Source organism: Pseudorasbora parva, chromosome 24 (genome assembly GCF_024679245.1).
Source record: "Pseudorasbora parva isolate DD20220531a chromosome 24, ASM2467924v1, whole genome shotgun sequence".
NCBI classification, from domain to species: domain Eukaryota; kingdom Metazoa; phylum Chordata; class Actinopteri; order Cypriniformes; family Gobionidae; genus Pseudorasbora; species Pseudorasbora parva.
The window spans coordinates 5670717-5695090 of NC_090195.1; the positions used below are offsets into that span (position 1 = coordinate 5670717).

General features: G+C 38.1%; 1 protein-coding gene across 2 annotated transcripts in view; it reads left to right on the forward strand.

Annotated features, from left to right (window-relative positions):
- spidr (scaffold protein involved in DNA repair) overlaps positions 1-24374 on the forward strand; it is a 58694-nt gene that overhangs the window by 20260 nt on the left and 14060 nt on the right. For both annotated transcript variants that reach the window (XM_067435575.1, XM_067435576.1), the window contains 4 exons: positions 1917-2118; positions 6881-7089; positions 17295-17453; positions 23424-23511. In XM_067435575.1, coding sequence (XP_067291676.1) covers positions 1917-2118; positions 6881-7089; positions 17295-17453; positions 23424-23511 — 658 coding nt within the window. The remainder of the gene's footprint in view (positions 1-1916; positions 2119-6880; positions 7090-17294; positions 17454-23423; positions 23512-24374) is intronic.

The following is a 24374-nucleotide window of genomic DNA, read 5'->3' on the forward strand; positions in this document are numbered from 1 at the left end:
GACATGAGCTCTGCAGGCCCCAGCTTGTAGTGGAGTGGAGGTCTCCGCTTATTAAAGACACGTTTGTTTGGAGCATATCTGTGACAAATTACCATACAACTGGCGCAAAGATTAATCAGGCTGTTTGTAACCTACTTCTGAGGCCATGCGAATGGTACATTCTCATGCGTCCGGGTATAATGTATGTGCTTACCAACTTGTAGATGTTTAAATAGTTTGCATGATTTTGTCCCCATGTGCTTCATATCAATATCTAGTTGTAAACACTTTCCTGTACATTTTCCAGTGACACTGTAGATCTTTCCATAATAACGAAACGGATGCTAGGGCTGAATTATTAATCATAGTTAATCAGACATCGCAACATGGAGTGTGATTGGCTTTAATGCACTTTTGTGAACACATATGACAACCATTTTCCCATGTTTTTAATGAGAAAAGCTTATCAACAAAAGAAAAGGCTTCCTGTGTTTTTCTGTCAAAAAGTCATAAAAGTTTTGGGTAACACTTTATTTTAGGGTTTGCTTTTAACTAGTTGCCTATTATTAGCATGCATATTACTTGATATTGGCTGTTTGTTGGTACTTATAAAGCACATATTGATGCCTTATTCTGCATGACATTATTTAGCAAAAGCCTAATCCTACCAAATACCTACACTTAACAACTACCTTATTAACTATTAATAAGAAGTAATTAGGAGTTTATTGAGGCAAAAGATGTAGTTAGTTGTGAATGTGTTCCCATAATGAAGTGTTGCCAAGTTTTGGATTAACATTTTTTAATTCAAAATTATATATTTTTTCTTAAATGCTAGTTAATTTTTTTTAAAATATATAATATAAATAATACAAATTGTTATTGTTTTATAGCCATATTTATATGTATAAATATATAAAATCACAAACTTTTGACGAAATTGTGCAGCCCTACAAACAAGCATGGCAACCCCTTTTTTTTAATCAGAAAAATCACAATAAAATTTTTTTTCCTGCTAATTGTGCCCTAGATGCTTGCCAGGACTGTGTTTCTCACAAGCTTCATGAAGGCCCATTCAAGGATGATAACTATATTGATAACAATACAAGTCCACACCACAACTACAATGAGAACGGCACAGAGAAACATTATCGTTGTAATCTCTTAAGAACTACTTTTCCAGTTGGTGTATTAGAGAATGATATTGTTCACTGATGTGGATGCTAATGTAATTATAGTTATCTTTATATGTAACCTTGATGAAAACAGACTTTAAGCCCAAGTAGATCATAGAGACAATGATCTCTACGATCATCTTAGCTAATGATGCTTTTGCAAAACACAGCCCAGGTACATTGAAGCTAGTTTCATTTAACCATCGGCAAGTCTGGCCAACTTTGCATCTCATTTTTATCCATTTGAAAAGGCAAGATGAATAGTGCTTCAGAAAGAGTCATGTTTAGATATCACTCTCTTTAACAAAAGGACCAAATTCACCTCTTTCTTTTAGCAAACATCTACTTGGTCTCTTACTAAGGCACACCAAAGAGCACAGCGTGTTTCGCGGTTTATCTGTTAGATGCCAAGTACAAAAAACTAATGTTTGCTGAAGATCAGCATTTCTATAAGTTTCAGACTGCCTGTGAAATGGAAACAAGCCTCTTTGTTGATCAGTCAGTCACTCTTTATCACCAACAGTTTTTTTTCCACCCAGGGAGGGAAGGGCTTGAGCTTGTGTGTGTACCTGAGGATATTTTGAGACTCTTTTATCTGTGTGAGAAGTGTGGAGGTGGTTGTGCTCAGTTAGACCGTTGTCAATCAATGTTTTAAAGTGTCAAGCTGTATACAGGAAGGTTTAATTTTGTTCATACTATTTAAGTATTTTCCCCAAAATAACACATTACAAACATCAGACCTCCATTTTTGTCTCCCTTCAGGCAGAATCTGGTTGTAGAAGGGGAGCGCTATCCCATAATTCTCAACACCCACTTCAGTCAGAAAGTCTGTGTGGAGACTAGCGCAGGCGGCCCGAGAGCTGCAGTTGCTGTGGAGAAATGCAGACCTCCGCCGTTAACCAGGTGCCTGTGGCGGTCAGGGACGAGCCAAGTGTCAACTGAGAAATCCACTCCCTGGAAACAGGTGCGTCAGCTGTTCCCCATCATGTGATCACGGGAAGAAAACACAAATTCCCAGAAAAGAGACCGTCTAGATTTCGAATTCAGTGTGAAAGTACTGACGTGTTGTTAGAATGGAGACAGCTGCCGTTTCCTCTGTGACACTCAGGAGTGCAGATGATTAATGAGTGATGCTTTTATCCATGAATATTTGCTTAAAGGGGGGATGAAACACTCAGTTTCAGTCAATCTCATGTCAATCTTAAGTACCTATAGAGTAGTATTGCATCCATCATATCTCCGAAAAGTCTTTAGTTTTATTATATTTATAAAAGAAATATAAGCTGTATCGAGTCTTTCCGGAAAAAACCGAGCGCCGGAGGCGTATCGTGTGGGCGGAGCTAAAGAATGACGATCGCGAACAAAGTGGTGACGTCCTCAAGCGTGGAGAAACCCATGGCTATCTCAGCTAATAGTTATGATCCAGAATCAGATCCGGAGGCTGAAATAAATTGAACAGGAGAAACAGCAACAGCAGGACGTCCGTCTCTGTGGTATGGACTGTTTTTAGTGGCCTGTCAACATTTGTGTGTCTTTACTTGCAGTTTATGAGGACATGATTCGGTTTATGGACTATTGTATGCGACTAAACCTTAGCAGTAGCAAGCAAAACGGTTTTGCACGTCAGACTAGTGTAACGTTATACAGAGAACAACAATGGAGTAACCGTTAGCGCATTTGAATGACGAAGCACGCGATCGTGTCGTTTACTGATGTTTACTTATGCAACGATAGCCAACAGCACAGACATTTGAAGCAGTTTTACTCACCGACTGCTTCCAAAGCAGGACCGAACCTTTATCGCTGGGACCGCTCCGTCAAAAACACTTCTTTGGTATGATTTGGTGAAGTCCTGTGACAGCAGTAGCATGGAAATCCACTTTGCGACGCGACTGAAGCGATGTTGTAAAGTTTCCCGTCATTTCTGCATTCAAATCGGTTCAAATGAAGCGCTGCCTTCCCGGAATGCTGTGATGAAGCGTTGAAGTCGCTTGATGTCACTCATAGGAATAAAGTGGAGCGCGGCGCGTCAGAAGTGTTCACTGACGACTGGATCTTCAGCTGAGAGTGTGTTTATGGGCGTGCATTTCCTCTCTCGCTCTAGTCACGCACGCGCGCACCCTACCGGGAGAAGAGCCCGTACGGCCCATACAAGGACCTTCCTCTCTTATTAACGTCAAGTCGATCCATACTCGAAAAAAACTCTCCGAAACTTGTGAGAAACCGGAAGGAGTATGTTTAACACAGAAATACTCCATCAAACGTCCAACATTAGTTTTTGAAACTTTGTCTATGTTTAGGATGGGAATCCAAGTCTTTAACGGTGTAAAAAAGTCTAGTCTTTCGGTGTAAAAATGTTTATGTTTAAATTGCTGCGGTTGGTTCTGGTTTGGAGGACATTTGATGTTTCTCGCCGCGACTGCTCACTGGTGGTCTCCCTTGGGCTTAAGCTGCATGGTGGCTGAAGTTTGCACCGGGCTAGCGTCATCTGGGCCATCGTAATCGGCATCCGGCATGATGTTGGGATGTTCCGCTTCTCGGCTGCGCTGCTGTTCCGTCCTGCATTGCGGCCGTGGAGCGGCTTGGACTTCTGCGCCGACCCCGGTGTGTCCACAGAAGTGCCCGGAAAAATGTTCTGCCTCCTGCATAGTGCTGCGGCGATCCCCATCGTTTGAATCGTCATGAAGACCCATCATCTGGTATTCAGCTGTCGTGCCTCGGCGATGTCATCAGGACACACTGCCGCTGGGAGAAATTTAAAACATGGAGTGGACCACAGTGTGCTGCGGAGCTAACAGAGACTTCCACCATCAGCTGTTTTCTGTTCACCATCAGCTCTGTTTCTGTTCAACATCAGTTCTGTTTCTGTTCACCATCAGCTCTGTTTCTGTTCACCATCAGCTCTGTTTCTGTTCACCATCAGCTCTGTTTCTGTTCACCATCAGCTCTGTTTCTGTTCACCATCAGCTCTGTTTCTGTTCACCATCAGCTCTGTTTCTGTTCACCATCAGCTCTGTTTCTGTTCACCATCAGCTCTGTTTCTGTTCACCATCAGCTCTGTTTCTGTTCACCATCAGCTCTGTTTCTGTTCACCATCAGCTCTGTTTCTGTTCACCATCAGCTCTGTTTCTGTTCACCATCAGCTCTGTTTCTGTTCACCATCAGCTCTGTTTCTGTTCACCATCAGCTCTGTTTCTGTTCACCATCAGCTCTGTTTCTGTTCACCATCAGCTCTGTTTCTGTTCACCATCAGCTCTGTTTCTGTTCACCATCAGCTCTTTCTGTTCTGTTTTCTGTGTTGGTTGATTGTTTGTAGTATTCTATATTTTTACTTGTTATTCATTTTTTTTGTTATTTTTTCCCCCCTTTGTTGCACTTTGAGATTCTTCGGAATGAAAAGTGCATTATAAATAAAATCTATTATTATTATTATTATTAAAAAGCTCAGTATGCATGAAACAGCATTTCACTCCCCCTTTAAGTGAGAAAATAAAACCAAATGTTCCTGTTTGACAAGACCATGGTGTAACAAATTCATGATGCAACGCACTTTCCCTTTGTCATTCTACAACTCAAAATAACCAATGCAGTGTTGTCTATACAAAGATTATGTTGGTTGTAAACACAAAAAAGTAACTATTCTCTCAAGTCAACAGGGGCCGATGTTTGGTTTCCAACATTTTTTAAATTATTTTTTTGGGGTTGATTATTCATTTAAATGTGCAGTATCATAGTCATTAACACATAAACTACTATTCAAAAGTCTGAGGTCAGTAAAATGTTTTAACGTTAATCGCTTATGCTCACCAAGGCTGAATTTATTTGATAAAAAATACAGTTAAAAGTGATTGGTGAAGTCCCCCTGTAGTCAATCATTTTATCCCTTAAAACTCGTCTTTGATCACCAAAATGACATATTTAAACTTTTTTCCTTTGCCGTAAAATAGCTTGAATGTAACACTAAACCCTTGCTTCATTTAGTATACGCAGATGAATGAATATGCAAAGTAGCCCCGCCTCCACTCACTCACACCAGCTCAGATATTCACTTGCCCAACTTTTACTCAAGTCAACGTTGGGCACATTACAGTAATTCATATAATTCGCTTCTAGCATGATTACGTTATCAAACAGCTAATAATGCGTTGCAAATGTTACACAAACCATGTTCCCGTTTGCCATCTCAGCTTGCCTTTTAAAAATCATTCTCGTTAGAAAGATTTTGAACATCATAGAGCCAATGTTTCCTCTATAGATGAGATGACGCGGGCACGCAGAAAGAATAAAAGCTCGTACAGACAACGGACACGGATGCAAAATCCATCGGATTGTAGTTTAAATTACAAATAATTTAACAGTGCTCTGTTCAGCCACTATAGAGTTAGTATCGCTATCATGTTAGAACCGGTGAATGCGGTTTACAGGTTTCATAAAGAGAAAGATGTCACATATGAGCGGCAGTGAGTCATGTTTGCTATCCAAACAGCTCAATATGAGAGTCGACTTGAAACGCAAAGACATGTTAAATAAAACCTCATCGTGTTTTAAAGAAGAGTGGCTTGATTTAAGTGGTGGAAATAACAGATGATGGACATAGCACGGTCACAAAACAGACATTTACAGTTACACCCACTACAAGTGTAGCATGCAAACTCTAAACACCTCAGTAGCACACGTCAGTTTAAATAGATGTGTGTGTGGTTTAGGTTTTAGGGAGGTTAAAATAACTATAAAAAGTTATCTACATGTTCCCTTGAATATATTTAGCTATTATATCTATTTAATTACTTCAGTATTTTTTTAAACATTGAAGCATGCTTCAATTATTTTTTTATATTATATTATAGACTATTATTATTATATTATACTAAAAAATAATTGCTCTCATAAGGGGATTGTTTATTAAGAGATCTTTGCCATTAGAAAGTTTGAAAACTCCTGATATAGAAAATCTTGGAAATAAATAAGCAATAAACAAACATTACATTTTGATGATCGCCAATAAATGACTGTACAAATACACATTAAGAACCATCTCAGTGTAATATTTTATTATATTATATCATTATTATAAAGAATTGAACTGTCATGGGGGAGATTTTAATAGTATTTCTTGGTAAAGAAGACTACAGTTAACTTCATGAATGAATGAATAAATGAATGAGGCATTTATATAGCGCTTTCATATTTACTACTGTACACCCAAATTGCTTTACACTCATGTCAGGGATCTCTCCCCAACCACCACTAGTGTGCAGCTCCACTTGGATGACAACGGCATCCACAGTACAACGGCGCCAGTGCGCTCAAAACACACCAGCGATAGGAGGAAAGGAGAGGAGAGAGGGTGATAACTTGTAGATGTGCTTCTTTACAGTTAAATTCCACTAGTTATTGTTATTGTTGTGGTTATGGTTTATATTTGGTAACCAAAAGGGAGCTGTTTTGATCTGTAAGTTTGCTTTGGTCCTTCAAAGGCCATCAGCGTTGAGAGCAAGACACTTGACCTCAGAGTGTTCACGCTTACAGCGTTTTATAGTGACAAAGAGACCGGAAATCTTTCATTTTCAGCGAAAGTTGCTGGTTTGAGTTGACATGGGCATCACTGTCCTCTGTGCAGTTCTGTAGCAATACTACGTGAAGGTCATGGATACAATTTCAGCTTGTGTGGTTAAAAGATAAAATAAAAAAAGAGATGGTATACATTTCTAGTTTTCTGTCATCAGATCGGTGAGTTGAACAGAGGGGAAGTTCGGAAGTCTCTGCTGGACGCAGTGGAGGATTGTGGGTTGTCGGGATCTCAGAGCGGTCCTGTTGAGGTGGTCATTCAGAGGGTCTACTGCATACCCACCACACAATCCCTTCACAGAGCTTCTCTCCAGCACGGAGCACTGAGCAGACCGGTAGAATCAGCACCACCGCAGCACATCGGCAGGTACTGGACCTCTGTGTTCTCTCGTTCAGATAGCACAGTTAGCATCAGTTTTGGGGTGGGGATATGTTGCTTCTTTTTTAATAAACAAAACTGATTTTATTTTGGTCAAAGACCTTCTAAAATGCTTGAAGAAATGGGTGTTTAATAAAAATGCTTGTATTCAAAATATAGTACTGTTCTAATGTTTGGGGTTGGTAAGATGTTTCTGAAACAATCCTCTTCTTCTCACTAAGGCTGCATATATGGAATATTAATACTAATACATATTAATACTATTAATAAATATATTTTGAAATGTAATTTATTCCTATGACATCAAATTTTCAGCATCATTACTCTTCAGTGTCACATGATCCTTCAGAAATCATTCTAATCTTGCTGCTCAAGACACATTTCTGATTATTATCAGTGTTGAAACAGTTGTGCTGCTTCATATTTTTGTGGAAACATTTTTTTGATTCTTTGATATATATATAGAAAGTTCAACAGCATTTATTTGAAATGGAAATCTTTTATAACTAGGTAAATGTCTTTACTGTTGATCAATTTAATGCATTCTTGCTGAACATAAGTATTCATCTATTTAATTTATTTTTTAAAAACCTTACTGACCCTAAACTATTGAATGGTGGTGTAATTATTTCAAACACTTCTACTTTGCTGTTGTAAAAAAACAATAACAAACTATCAGGTTTAAAGCTCATTTTGGAGCCGTTTAGCAGCAGAGGCTTGAGATCTTTGTAAGTAAATACGACGTGCAGTTTATCAGCAACTCTCCTTCTCCGATCTCCAGTAACCAGCCAAACCAGTTTAACAAACCAGTTACCTGTTACATCTCAAAACATTTGCTACTAATAAAATGTATTTGAATTGATTGGGAATGTGCTTGGGGACATAATAAACTACATTAATAGATTTTACCGGTTCAGATCACAGCATGAATATCAGTAGATCTAGTATGCGTATCCAAGACAATCTGTACGTGTATATTGTGTTCTCTTGAATGCAATACGTTGTCAGATTGTGTTTGTTCTGTGTGGACGACGTGCACCCGGTGTTCCAGTATGGTATAATTAGGCCATTTTCTGTTCTAAACTCCATTGCTGGAGCTCTAAGAGGTCAATCTCCTCATGGAGTGATAAATGGTGAGAGAGAGAGAGAGCTTTTGCTCCATATTCTGTCAATGACTAACCAAACAACCCCTCCCAGTACACAGAGTACTATCTCTCTCTCTCTCTCTCTCTCTCTCTCTCTCTCTCTCTCTCTCTCTCTCTCTCTCTCTCTCTTCTTTGCACCACATGGTAAAACTCAACAAACATCTCTAATTAAGCCCAGCAATGTCAGTGATCCATAGCCATGCACATCTTAGAAAAAAGGAAATAAAGGACAGAAAGTGAGAGTATGCCTTGCAAGAAAAACAATGTTTTAAAGGAACTGTATGTAAGAAATGTATTTTAATTAATCTTAAAATGGCCTTGATATGTCACTAGACATTAAGAAATCATGTTCATTTCAAATACTTATATCACACACAACCGTAGTCCGGAACAGGATATTGTCATTTAAAAGTTGTTGTTGCAGCCCTCAACTGATGTTGATGTTGACATGTTGTGTTTTGGCCTGAAGCTCCACCCTCCACCTATCGACCAATCATGAAGTCAGTAGTGTTTCAGCATCCGGGTTGCCAGATCTGCTCTAGTTAGCACAGCTGAGCTACAAACATTCCTGCTGGATGCTGCAGCCTATCTGGCAACCTTGAGTCAGGGAGAGAGGGAGAGGGGATACACCTGCAGTACCAGTTTTGGCCACAATCTTACATACACTTCCTTTAAATATGGCCCTAAACTAAGAGTGTAAGCAAACTACAGCTGTAAATGTGCCTTTGCCAGGGTGTTGCCATAGAGTGCAACTCCGCCACCTTTTCAGCAGCACTGAAAGTATTTTTTTCTATTAATTTTTCCAATAGGGATTTAAAAAACAACAACTTTGTTTAAGAGTTATAACCTATGAACTAGTAGCCAATTAGCTACAAGGTACATACTAAAACTTTAGAATAAGCAAATTCCATCGATTAACAACCTCACATTTCATCTGTCTTTAAAGGTTTAGAAGTTATTGTTCAAAATCAACTTCCTTATGGAGAAAACAAAGGGAGTTTTTACTTCAGGAACCTTACTGTTGATTAACCGTTTTAAAGTACAATCACAGTGGAAAAATAACATCTGCGTCATTGCTGCCACTGAGCCAGACTGAGCAGTTGTCATGTATAGCTACAAAACCTCTTTTCAATCACACAGTATCATTTCTGTTTAAATAATTTACATTATCACAGAATACATAAAAGTTTATAGTGTGAAATTGGGAATATACAAAGTTTACTTATCATATTTTTTCAATTACATTGTTACATCAGTAGGTGGCGACAAGTGACTGTTAAAAATGTATGTCATTGAATCATTCGTTGAAGAGATATGTTCACAAACGCTGATTCATCTGGTAATGAAACAAGTGAAGTTTATATGAGTCATTGAATCCTTCATCCAACTGTTTTTGTTTTTATGTTTTTCAGAACCTCTAGTACCTGACGTTATTAGTTATTTAGTTTGGAGAATCTTTGTATATATATATATATATATATATATATACAATGATTCTCCAAACTAAATAACTAATAACGTCAAAAGTTATCGGCGTTAACGTGCTGCGTTAACTTGAGACTTATCGGGCTATAAAAAAAATAACGCCGTTAATCTATTCTCAAAGTTGGTTTGGGAGCGTTTCCCAACCGGGGTGCTTCGGCACCCTGTTCATCTCACATCTGATGACACATGGTTAATATGGGTTGTAACTTGAAAATAATGCTTTTCTGTCGATGGGTACACCTGCTGGCTTTTCAGTGATGCACTACAACAACAGCGATAATAAAAGAATAACATGGGCAAAACGGTTTCTCTTTGTAAACTGTTCAGTGCATGCGAGTGCTGCCGTATATTCGAATATGAACAGCCATTTTCGCCGTCATCACCCGCGTGTAAAGCCAGAAGACGCGAGTGAGAACTTATCTAGAGGTATAGAGATTTATCTGTGTGCACTCATCCTAGAGTACGCAAACGTCTCACAGCGCACAAATATTGAGTTATCTTTCTAGTCTTTCGCGTGATCGGACAAACTCACACAAAAAGTATGTCAACATGTCCATCTTTATCAGTATCCAAGCAGACCTAGTCTGAATATGCCTTAAGTGTACTTTATCGAGAAAGACGACGCATATCCTTGCATTAGGTCTTAAAGGGGCAGTAGCCTTTACTCTGTTTAATGTCAAACAAAAGATAATGACATCACTCACTGCTCTTGATTGAATAGCTTGTGAAAACCCACCTATTATTTGGGCAGCACACACATTCTGAAAGCCTTCGGCAGAATTCAGATGAGCCATTTTAATCTGGATTAATCTAGATTAATTTCAAAATGAATCTAGATTAAAACAATTAATCTATACCAACCTCTTTTATATATATATATATATATAAAATATAATATAATATACCGGTATATATATATCCAGAAACCTACAGCTCTAACAGTTGTTGAAGTGTTCTGAGTGGCTTTTTACACCGTGCAGTTGATAAGCTGTTTTTAAGAATGTTGTTATGTAGTTGCTAACATGTTTAATCATGTTGTTATTGAGTTATAGTGTTCTGAGTTTTTTGTAGCATGTTGTCGTACAGTTGCAAAGAGCATGCACCTCCCTCACGCTTCCTCTGATCTCTGCCCCGCTGCTTGACACGTTGTTTTGTTGTCAAAAATGCACGTGGTGGTGTGTTGATGAAGGGTGATTGGAAAAAGAGTCATTTGACTGTCGGTAACTGGATCCCATCAGACGCTCCAACATGCTGTAAACACTGGAACACATGCCGGAACACAGGAAGATGAGACACTGTGGTCTGTAGTTTGTGTTGACGGGGAAACCCTAAACGGACCAAACCTGGTATGAGTGAGGCAGCTGATAAAGATGGAGCCAACACACACAGACACACAATGCACAGAATTTGTTTTAGTAGACCCCAGCACATGACTAGCTGCCATTCGCAACCTCACATGCTCATAAATTCTCTTCCTTTGGACAGGCCTCATGATCTCAGAGAATGAAAGGGGGATGTTAATGTTCCTTTTTAATAAATTTTATTTTTTAATGGGCAAATGTCTCATATGTAGTTAACAGTTTTATAATAAATTTAACAAGTAATCATTAAACTACACTAACAATTTTTTTTAAATTATTATTAATAATTTACAAGTTATTCTTATAAATTATTAAGGTATTATTATTGTTGTTGCTAAATAATAATAATAATAATAATAATAATAATAATAATAATAATAATAATAAATATTAATATGTAAATATATATTTAATGTTGCCATTGTTATTAATAATTTATAATAATAAAATAAAAAATAAAATTAAATATTTCTTGTTTATTTGTTTTCTAAAAATTTTTATAGTATTATTATTATGTGTCATTCTTGTATTTTTATTATGTAATAATTATTTATTATCATGGTAATTCTTTACAGTAAGATTTCGTTAGTTAACTACTTTAGTTAACCTGAACTTAGAATGAACAATACTTCTACAGCATTTATTAATGTTAATTTCAACATTTACTAATACATTATTAAAATCAAAAGTTGTATTTGTTAACAGTTAATGGTCTATGAAGTAACATGAACAAAAAATGAACAGTTGTATTTTTATTCATTAATGTTAAAGATGAACAAAAACAGTAACAAATGTATTACTCATTAGTTTGTGTTAGTTAATACATTAAAATAATAGAACTATATATATATATTTTATATATATATATATATATATATATATATATATATATATATATATATATATAGTTATCTTTACTATAAAAAACGAGTTAGTTAACTCTAGTTATTTTTACATTGAAGAATGGATCTGAGCAATATCATTGAGACTCAGGAGTGATGCTCTTTTGACTTGGATTTGTAACTAACCACCGAGAAGAGAACATCCTGGCAACCACCCAGAACACACTAGCAGCATCCTGGCAACCGCCCATAGCACCCTAGCAACATCCTGGCAACCACACACAACACACTAGCAACATCCTGGCAACCACACACAACACACTAGCAGCATCCTGGCAACCACCCAGAACACACTAGCAGCATCCTGGCAACCACCCAGAACACACTAGCAGCATCCTAGCAACCACCCAGAACACACTAGCAGCATCCTAGCAACCACCCAGAACACACTAGCAGCATCCTGGCAACCACCCAGAACACACTAGCAGCATCCAAGCAACCACCCAGAACACACTAGCAGCATCCTAGCAACCACCCAGAACACACTAGCAGCATCCTCGCAACCACACGCAACACACTAGCAGCATCCTAGCAACCACCCAGAACACACTAGCAGGATCCTGGCAACCACACTCAACACACTAGCAGCATCCTGGCAACCACCCAGAACATACTAGCAGCATCCTGGCAACCACCCAGAACACACTAGCAGCATCCTGGCAACCACCCAGAACACACTAGCATCATCCTGGCAACCACACACAACACACTAGCAGCATCCTGGCGACCACCCACAGCACCCTAGCAACATCCTGGCAACCACACACTAGCATCATCCTGGCAACCACCAGGATGCTGCTAGTGTGTTCTACACTAGCAGCATCCTAGCAACCACCCAGAACACACTAGCAACATCCTGGCAACCACCCACAGCACCCTAGCAAAATCCTGGCAACCACCCAGAACACACTAGCAGTATCCTAGCAACCACCCAGAACACACTAGCAAAATCCTGGCAACCACCCAGAACACACTAGCAGCATCCTGGCAACCACCCACAGCACCCTAGCAACATCCTAAAAACCACACAACACTAGCAACATCCTGGCAACCACCCACAACACACTAGCAACATCCTGGCAACCACACACAACACACCAGCAACATCCTGGGAACCACCCATCGCACCCTAGCAATATACTGACAACCACACACAACACACTAGCAACATCCTGGCAACCACCCACAGCACCCTAGCATTGTGGCGGCACAATTTTGCATTGGCAGGTATAGCATGTGAAAATTTGCCTATAGACTTTTTGAAGAAAATACAGCTTTTTTCTTCATTTGCTTGTTTGAACAGAAGTTTAATGTTTTTAATGTGAAAGTGTGAACTTGTATATACTGACATGTATTTGTTTGCTTGGTTACACAGCACAGTTTTAATTAAAAATTAAAACTCATTTGAAATATTAATATATACTATATAGTATATTATTTCAAATGAGTTTTAATTCTATTTAAAATTTTAGTAATTATGCTATTTCCGTTTTTTATTTCAGTTTTAGCTCAACCTTTAATTTATTTCAGTTTGTTGTTCACTGGCAAAATTTCAAATATTCATTTAAGGTACAGTTTTTTTTTCACCGTCATTTGAATTAACAAAAACTGTTTTTAGTTTTAGTTAATATTAGCAGCACTGGCAAAATGGACATACTGTTCCTTATTTCCAAGCTATCTTGGCTCTGTTTATAATTTCGCTACACACAGGCTTAAAATCAGATTATAAGCATATGCTTGAAATCCATGTTCCCTCCAACATGCCGTGTAGATGTTGACAATATCTTCCTTCTTTTTTTCTCATTTAACAAGGCCACCCATCTCATTACAACTGTTAGTTTGCAGTTACGTTGCAGTTTCTCTCTCTCTCTCTCTCTCTCTCTCTCTCTCTCTCTCTCTCTCTCTCTCTCTCTCTCTCCCTCCCTCTCTCTCTCTAACTTTTCTTTTTCCTCCAAGTTTTTGTGGCCATTTTCCAGACAATAATTAGCATTTAACTTTTGGTCCAAGAAGATATGTTGTTCCAGTAAAAACTCTGAGCAGTATAAACAGGCTGAAGAAGTTCTCTGTGCTCAGACAGGAGGGGTTGGATGTTTTCAAGAAGAAGTAGAACACAATGTGCTTTACGTGTCAGATTACAGCCCTGTTTATCAAAAGCTCTGCTCCCATTGGCCGCCACCATGGCGGAAGGGATCCCGCCCACTGTGCCTTAACCAACCAGCTGCCAGAGAAGTTTTTGTGCTTGTCTGAGGGAAATGGGGGGAGGGGGGTAGTGGGGTACCTACATTGAGTAGGCTTGTGTGTGTGTGTGTGTGTTTGTGCGCTGCTTGTGTGAGTGTTTGGACAAGCTCAATGGATCGCAGTTCCTGGAAGCGCCTCCAAGTTGCTGCGAATTCCTGCGAATGCTCACAATAACAGATTCCTGAAAGTGGCTAGTGACTGCGGCTGACCAATGACAGAGATCCGGCGGGGACATTGGCCTTCTGTCCTGCTCCGTTTGAGGCGCTAACCAAAAGGGAATAAAGAAGGGGGTTGTTTATATCAACCTGGCCATACCACAAAGTGCTACTGCCCAGTCAACCCCTCCTGTTCTCCGGTTTCATAGACACACGGGTCTAAACAAGCCTCAGTGTTCACAACCACACGTACTTAACCCCATGTTCTTTAGCAGCGCTACAACAGGGTAACAACAGGTCAGGATCGTTCCCAATATGCCAGTCATGGTTCATCAAAGGTTACCTCGCATCATCATCAGCTTTTACATAGTCAGATCATTTGCATTATGCAGTATTTTATTCAGCTAGAGTGTATTTTGAAAGCATATAGTGCTTAGAGACGTTTATCCTGATCTGCCCGAGTTGAACACAATCTCTTGTAAAGACACAGTGCTTATAAGAGTTTTTCTTGGACAGCATAAGTATTAAATAATTGTCTTTAAAGTTAAACTGACCTAATCCGCTTGAGAGTTTTCTGTCGGCTCTGCGTTTGAATCAACACACAACTCAACTTCAGTGTCGGCTTTTGTAATGTAATACAGCAAAGGTTGAGATACATAGACCGAAATAGACCAATCATGATTCAGTATGCAGATATTCAGATAGATGAATTATAACTAATGCTGCAGGTTTGTCATCTGCCACTTTAAATTCTTAAGTCGGGTTTTGAATGTGATTCTAATGATATCGTTTCTCTGTGCAGTTCTAGTTGTGATGTGAACTCTGATATTCTTTTATATGTAAAATGATTTTTAGAACTATATCTTTATCGTTATAGTTATCATCAGGGCTTGACATTAAAGGAGTACTTCAGCGCTGGGAAGATGATTCTGTATTTAAACTGGGTCAATAATGTAGTAGAAATGTGAAATTATTTTTTAATTTGGTGCTTTTTTAGACTGAGAAAAGACAGAAAACATATTTTTGTCTCACGCCGATGAAAGACTACAATTCCCAGAATGCTTTGCTGCCCTATGAGGCCACTCCCAAAGCCACGCTACTAGATAACTGAATCACTGATCACTTTCCCACCGCGACCGCATTCATTTTCATAAAATCAGTTCATTAGAGAACAGACACTACAATTAAAAACTGAACGTGTGTGTTCAATATGTGATTTAGTCGCTGGGGGAGTCTCACAGCCCAAAACGCTGCAGGAGTCAGATATATTGACAGTCATGGATGAGCATGTGATGAGAGCTGAGGTAAACGCGTCCGCGGCATAGATTAACAGCACATGTTCTGTCTGGCGCGTTTTCAGTTCATGCCTTTGAAAGCTTAACTTTCATAGGAATTAGTTTGAGAAGTTGAAAGACTTACTTTGCTCTGCTGGCCGCACCGTCTACATCAATGCCTGAGCAGCTGCGAGCTGAGTGCTGTGAGTGTGATCTCCATCCCCATCCCCCACGCGCGAGTTGAAAACATGCGGAAATGGCTCCCTCTGCTGGCTGTAGTCTTTAGCCTCTGGCCAACAATTCCCCCGATGGCGCAAATTAACGATATTTGCGTCATAGGAGGAATTTTTCCAGAAATAAAATGCATAAATCTCTTGTCTCAGGGGGATATGAGGGGGTTAAGCACAATCTTTCGAATATACTCCAGGGTTTCTACTCATACAAAGCCATATGCTAATCGCTGAAGTAACCCTTTAACACCCGCCAAATGCGTACTTTAGCAGTGACTTGTAACGTCAGTCATTCGTTCTACCTTTTCATATATAATATAGTATACATTTTTCAATTGTAGTCTCTTAAAAAGGCATATGAAATAATAAACTAAGTGCAATGCAGTGTTGTCAAAAATATAGATTTTTCTATACATATCAATAATGAAATATCTGAAAATATATATGTAATCTCCTCCAACAGTGATTAGACACACAAACCTGCCTCTTTTTTAAATTATTGAAATATTAATAGGAAATATTACAATCTCAGGTAAAACATCAGCATAAAAAGTAGTTTAGGTCAAATGGTTTCTGCTGACAAAATCCCTATCTGTGAATCCCTATTTAAAACGAATCAAGGTTTGTTAACGGTCTGCGCGTTAACTGGTTTCAGCTGAATTTGTTGCGAAAAATGTGGAGCAGAAAAATAATAAATGTAGATTATTTTAAAGGAATATCAATTCAGTGCTGCCTTGCAAGCAGTTTTTTAACTAAACACGTCTTCAACTAAATCAGTGTGAAGAATGTGCAAATCAACTGTTTATTTTTGTGTTCCACTATAGTTATCTCTACTGTGCAATCAAATCACTGTCTAGCATGTGAAAATATATTTAAATACCAGCCTGTTTGTTTAGTCCCGTGGTTTACTGGCTCCAAAAAAAGTCGCCAGTCTCTGCAAAGTGACTATATGTAGAGACTATTAATACATGCAAAAATATCATTTTGAGTATAGAAGCACCGCCATGTGACCGCTACGAGTCAGGCCATAGATCAAGTTATTAGTTAGTCCCTGTCTGGTGCCAAAGTCAACATTTAATCTGTAGACGATATCTGTATCTCTATGTGAGTGTTTGTTGTTGCGATGAAGCTGCAGAGACTCTCATCTGCAGGTCTTAATTTTGTGCAGTTTATTTATGAGTACAGTTTGTCATTAAGAGTTTGTCCAAATAAACTCCAATGCCTGCTGGATTTTTACCTTTTTCAGTCAGAAAGGTAATCACAACTTCTCAACCACTGTCTTTCTTAAAAATGTAATTTTAGTTTAGCGTGCTTTATTATTGGCATAACAAAAAGACTAAACATTTGCATTGCAAAAGTGAAAAGTTGCGAGTTAAATGATTGTTCTCTTTTTTCTTTCTCAGGTTGTGTGCTCTCGTTCAGGACGGTTATGGGATGTTCGGTGAGCTTCTTCTGCAGTGTGTGTTCACAGAGTCCGAGATCCAGCAGAGCTCTGAGCAGCTGGAGGGCCGTGTGTGCCTCCTTCAGGCCCTGAGGGTCGTCCAGCGTCTCACACGTGACAAGTGAGTCACTGAACACTAAAAACATCCTGCTGATCTGAAAAGAAAAGCGAATTAATTGAAGAGTTTTAATTGAAGTCTGTCCAGAAAAATGCACCCACAATAATTTCCTGCTCCTTAAAGCTACATTTGTTTTTTGATTTTCAAATCAATCAATCAATTAATTTTGTTTCTGGCCATATTTCTAATAATAATCTTTATTCATAACTTTATTCATAATATATGTGTGTATATTAATCATTCAATCAAAGCTTTATTCAGGATACACATGGTCCAAAAAAACAAACATAAAATATGCCAATACAAACTCCAAAAAAATTAATAAAATATATGTATATAATGAATAAATAAGGCAGGGTGCATTATCCTACTGAAAGAGGCCACAGCCACCAGGCAAAACCGTTTCCATGAACGTGTCAAAGTAACATCCACATGGATGGCAGGACCCAAGGTTTCCCAGCAGAACATTGCCCAAAGCAACATTGCCACTGCCAGCTTGCCTTCTTCCCATAGTGCATCCTGGTGCCATGTGTTCCTTAGGCAAGCGACACACACGCACCCGACCATTCAAGTGCCCTTTGTTGGTGCTGTCGGCGGTGGACGGGTTAGCATGGGCTCCCTGACTGGTCTGCTGCAATATAGCCCCATACACAACAAACTGCAATGCACTGTGTATTCTGACACCTTTCTATCAGAACCAGCATTAACTTCTTGAGCAATTTGAGCTACAGTAGCTCGTCTGTTTGGTCGGACCACATGGGGTGGCAAAGACTCACTGATGCACATGGGGAGTGAAGGCTGGCCCATGTGGTCCGACCCTGTCGCCAGTTCACCACTGTTTCTTCCTTGGAGCACTTTTGAATAGATACTGACCACTGCAGACTGGGAACACCCCTAATCACATAAATATTATTTATATAAATAATTATTTTATATTAAATAAATTATTTATTTTTACAATAGTAATATGTATTTTTGGAATATAAATAAAACTATTGAAATGCGAATATGGTCAGAAATAAAAATGATACATGCACGTGTGTGTGTGTGTGCATGTGTGTGTGTGTGTGTGTGTTTGTGTATAATGTATATGTATAATATGCATGAATCATTTTTATTTCTGACCATATTTGCATTATATACAATATAATAATTATTTTTTATATGTATAATATATATTTTTACAAAAATATTTAAAATGTATATATTATATAAATAAAAATTGAATAATATTATATTAAGTTATGAATAAAGGTATATTTATTTATAGAATAGCATTAGGTATTTTTAGAATGTAAATAAATCTGTTAAAAGCAAATATAGTCTGAAAGAAATATTGCTGTTTTGTCTATTTCTTTAGTATTCGAAAAGTAAATCTTTGTCTATATTATAATATTTTGTCTCACCTTCACCCTGTTTTCTAGACGATTTGTAAATCATTAGTGAGCGTTACTGCACTCTATTGAACTGAAAGTTAATATGAGCTACTGTTTCCAGCCTCTCTGGCTCAGATTAGCAGCTCACAGTGTTAGTGTCTGCAGCACACCGTCCTGCATGATTTACATCTGTGTTGAGCATTTCTGGCATCTCGCTGCATGTGTTCACTCACTCAAGTTTGTCTGCTTGGTCATTCCTTTAACATCTATGTTGTTTAAGTTAAAGATGCCATGTGATGGGAAATTCTGGTGACGTGTTTCCACGGATATGAACATGAGCCGTGTACACAAATGCACAAGATGCTTTTCAACAGGCACAGCTTATCTGGGATCAACAGCCACATGGTGTATGTATGGCTATATGGTGAATAGAGTCTATGAGAGTTGGGACACTTAAGGAAATCCTATAATCATTGACTTGGCCTTATGCATTTCACAAATCCAAAACGATGGGTTTTCCCATGGAACCCAAAAAGAGAATTCATTCTGGAATGTTCTTGCTGCCGTTTTTTTTTCTCCCCCCCCAAAATTTTTTTTAGGACTGAGACTGTCAAGTTCCAAAAAGACCCTAAAAACATCAAATGTCTTCTAAAGCCATATGATAGCCATTTGTGAAGGAAACAAAGTCGTTATTCACTGATAATATTCTCTTTCTACCTATCAGATTTTATTTAAAACAATCAAATCCAGAGTAGAGGGCGAAGATTATTTGTGGATAACATCTTACCTTTTGGCCTTTTCTTCACATAAAACTAGCGGACAGCTTTAGAACTCTTGGGATTTAGTACACGTCATTTAAATGGTAAATTTGATCATGCTTTTTAACTTTTTGAGCTTAACAGCCCCACTCCCCATCCACTTTCATTAAATATAAAATGGCAGCCTGGATCTCCTTATGTCTTCCATAGGAGGAACTTTATTATGTATATACTATTTTGAGTATAATGTGTAATATTAGTGTTATTTTATTATATCACTATTTAGTTTTAATTTATTTTTATTAGAGTTTTAGTTTTTGTTCCATTTTTATTAGTAATTTTTGTGCTTCAAATTAAACGCATGTCAGTTGTATGCCTAAGCAACATCTCTAATACTTTTGTGTAGTTTACATTTTTTTCATCGAATATTAATATTTTATTTCATTATTATTTCAGTTAATAATTCAGTTTTTAGTTTTGTAGTTTTTGTTTTAGTTAAGGGTAATAGGTGTTTGGAATGACATGAGTGGTTTTATTTTATTTTTTATATTTGGTGATCAGCACCTTAACAAAATACATGTTTGGATCAGTTAAACATGTCTCTGCATAGCACATTCTGACAGAGATCTTGCCCATCGTCTCTTTGTTTCATCTTGTTTTTTTACTTCTGAATACTATTTCAGGAAAAACTAAATTCTCAGGTGAGTTTTTTTGGAATTAATACTCACTGACTTTCTGCCAGAAAGGAACAGTATGATTGTCTGTGCTGCAAGACATTAAAATATGTATGGCTTCATTTCAGTCTCATTCTCTGTTCAGTGTTTTCAGCCAGAGCTCGGCCCTGTTCCTCGTCCCGCTGGACTGGATAGGGCGGTTGAGCGGGTCACAGGAAGAGGAGAGCTATACTGTGATTAGGACAGCTGTGGAACTGGTTGTGAAGGATCAGATCAGACTGCACTGAGGCACACAAGGGGTTCAGAATTGTTTTTTAAGCCCCACAAAGAGCTTTTTATTCTCTCGTTCTAGACATCCATCTATGTATGGGAGCTTCTACAAATCGAGAATCGTTATGTTGAACTGAAGAAACTGATGAAACATGACATGGTGACTTCAAGAATGATAAATTATATTGCTAAAATGAGCCTGAATTTAAACCTGGTCCTTTATTTTAACACATTTCTGCCAAATTTTTGGTTAAATTTAGTTCAACTATTAAAAATGTTAGCTTAGGGTTAGATGTTAGGGTTAGGGTAAGTAGTTTAGTTTAGTTTTTGTTTAGTTTATTTGCACAAATTTAAAATTGATACAATAAAAAAGAAAATACAATTTTCCAAATACTGTGCAGGGAGCGGTAGAAAACCCAAAAGGGCTTATTTAAAACCTTCACTTAAACAACAAAAAATAAATAAATTGGCGTAGTTGCATCATTCATGTCTCCGAAGAGTCTTTAGTTTTATCATATTTATAAAAGACAGATATGCTGCAGCTGTACCATTTTTTTCTGAAAACAGTGGAACTCATGCAGGCGTGCAGTGGGCGGGGCTAAAGAGTCATGAGCACGCACATACACACACACACACACACACAAAAAATACATCATGACATTATTCCTGGATAACTTTTGATTCACTGTATGCTGATGATGTGTCATATGCATATTTGCAACTGGTGCATAAAAAGACAGACATTCGATGCAGTTTTACTCATGACCGGGAGCAAACAAACACACTTGCAGAACTCTGTTGCTGCTCCGGGAAAACAAACTGCATCCACTGTTTCCTTAATGCTGGGTTATTTCGGAAGTTGAACAATGTTATCTTTCCCTCACAACCAAACACACACTTCTTTAGTGGCATTGTTGATATCGTGGTCTAAAAACAAAATGGCAGCACTGCCGGTGGCTCCCGTAACCCAAACGAAGCTTGTTGATGGACGTGATCTTGCTCTTGCTGTGGTTAATGTGTGTGTGCGTGCGTGCGTGCGTGTGTGTGTGTGTGTGTGTGTGTGTGTGCTCTTGTTCTCGCTGTGGCTTATGTCCGCACGTACTCATCCAGGAGAGGTGCCCATACTAGGAATTCTGCCCTTTATGATATCATACAGGGCCATTCTCAAAAAAACTTTTCGAAACTTATTCAAATCCCGAAGAAGTGTATTTGGCACAGAAATACTCTGTCATACGTCCAACTTGTTTTTTTTGTAATTTTGTCCATATTTAGCGTGAGAATCCAGCTTTTTTTTTTACAGTGGAAATAAGTATGCATTTATAGATTTATGCATTAAATGCATTAAATAAATGTCTTGATTTCTAAATTTCTAGGAACTTTCTGTCCACGAGCTTAAGCGTAAATGCTTGATGCCTACAAGTTTTATTTAGTGCAATGTCTACATTAATCTGAATACTTTCAAAAAGCACTCCATCCACGCTAGCATTTTCAAGTGTTTTCCAAAGGTTTGTATTTCAAAGTCTAATTCACCCTACTAGGCATGTGTTAAACCTCATAAAAGCACACTGAGAATACATCAAAGTTATTATGCTATTCTTCTGGATTTTACCTAAATATTTCAATTCACTGATCAGGGTTAGGGTTAGGGTCGCACTCACTCTCCATTATAAGGTTTGGTCTAAAACTCAACTGCTCTCATGTTTTGCTGCAGGACGGCAATTTCAAGTACATTTTCTGTCATTTTTGCAGGGCTGTGATATGAAGAGTGTGCAAAGTAACTTATCTTTAGCAACAGTGTGACAGTGAATAGCACATAAACAGGCACAATAGCGGTATAAACATACATGTCTATTGGGTCATTATGCGTCACATGACTGTTATGCGTCATCATTTTCCAAAATCTCCGTTTTCATAGTCCACGCTACAACGTAATAATGCCGTTTTCAAATGTATGAAAAGCTCAGTTTTCACAGGACTAAAACGCTGTCACTGTCTCAGTGTGGTCACAGGGCCAAAAGTAACATCCCAAACGGAGTGAAAAAGATGCTTTTTCAAGCAAAACATAGTGTGGACAAGGACTTAGTACTGTTTATATACTTTTATAGCTTTTATTAATATTTTAAATTAGGTTTTACTTTACATTTTAAGTTTTAGTTGTGATTTTGCTATATAAGGTTTTTTTATATTTTTATTTGCAGTTAATACTTTAACTTTTTGCTTTAGATTAAACTTATTTCAGTTAGTTGCCAAGGCAATAATTCTTAGTATTTCCATTCAGTTTTTCCATTTAATATTAATGTTTTATTTTATTTCAGCTTTATTTCAATGAACAAGTGTTTTTAAAAGTTTCAGTTAACAATAATAACCCTGCTATCTACTTACGCCATATCTGTTATAATTGTGGGATTGTGGGATTGTTTATCTGCCAATCTTTTAAATCAAACATAGACAAAAGTGATTTCCATCTTTTTGTCTGTATGTCAGTCTGTCTGAAATGTTATTTTAGCAGCATAAACTCGTAATTGGAGTGTTAACATAACAGCCGGCCTGCCAAAGATTCAATTATCACCATTTTCAATCGAGAGAATTCAATTCTTGAATGTTTTATTGACAGACCATTTACGTGTGTGTGTGTGTGTGCGCGTGTGCGTGTGTCCGTGTTTGCGTGTGTGCGTGTATGTGTGTGTAACAAGCCTCAGCCTGCTAGTGAAACTGATCTCAAACTTGTCAGCAGACACTGTTCATCTGCAATAGAAGCTCAACTTGGCAGCATGTCAGTCTAACTGAAGCTAATAACTGACATTGTAAACACTCCACCTTTGGCTCCCGTGTTTCTGGAAGGATCCCTGAATTTAAACGTTCAGAGATTAAAACCTTGTTTTTCTCTCTTTGCAGATGTTCTCTGCTCTTCAGTATGATTGACAGTTTGTGGTCTCCTCAGGTCGTTCCAAGATCTCATGACGATCTGCCACAATCCACCAGCGTAGGTCTTCAGATCACATCATAAATCACAGCCGTGTTTACTTCACATTTATCGCACACGCCTCCTGCTTCTGGAAGATTCTGCTTGGATAGTGGCTTATAACGTCAAAACAACCACAACGCTGCAAACTTAAACAAAGTGCATATAAATAAACCTTCAGAGCTCAAAGATGCAAAATTACTTTTTAGCAGTGGTTGCTAAGACAAACATTTCTGCAGTTTCTCATACTAACAGTTTCATACGGGAATGATTCAGCAAATCAAGCAGCTGTTGTGCTGTTACTTTCATATACTTCAGATTCAAATGCAAAATTACTTATTAGCAGTGGTTGCTAAGACAAACATTTCTGCAGTTTCTCATACTAAACATTTACAGACGGGAATGATGACGATAAAGGCTTAGTTCACCCCAAAATGAAAATTCTGTCATTTATTCCTCATCCTCATGTTGTTTCAAACCTGTAAGACCTTCATTCATCTTCAGAACACAATTAAGATATTTTTGATGAAATCAGAGAGCTCTCAGGCCCCTCCATAGACAGCAATTTAATTAACACTTTCAGTGTCCAGAAATGTAATAAAAACATTGTTAGAATAGTCCATGTGACTCCAGTGGTTCAACCTTAATTTTATGAAGCGACAGGAATACTTTTCTCCTACGCTTCCAAGCTATCCCAGCATGCTGGCTCACAATTGGCCGATGCTGATCACGTGAGCACTGCGACGCATGTGTGTGATGATGTGATTGGTCAACTAGCCACCGTCAACAGCGTAGGAGACTAGAAGAAATTGTTGAATAAAGTCGTTATTTTTGTTTGTTTTTGTGCACAAAAAGTATTCTCGTCACGTCATAAAATTAAGGTT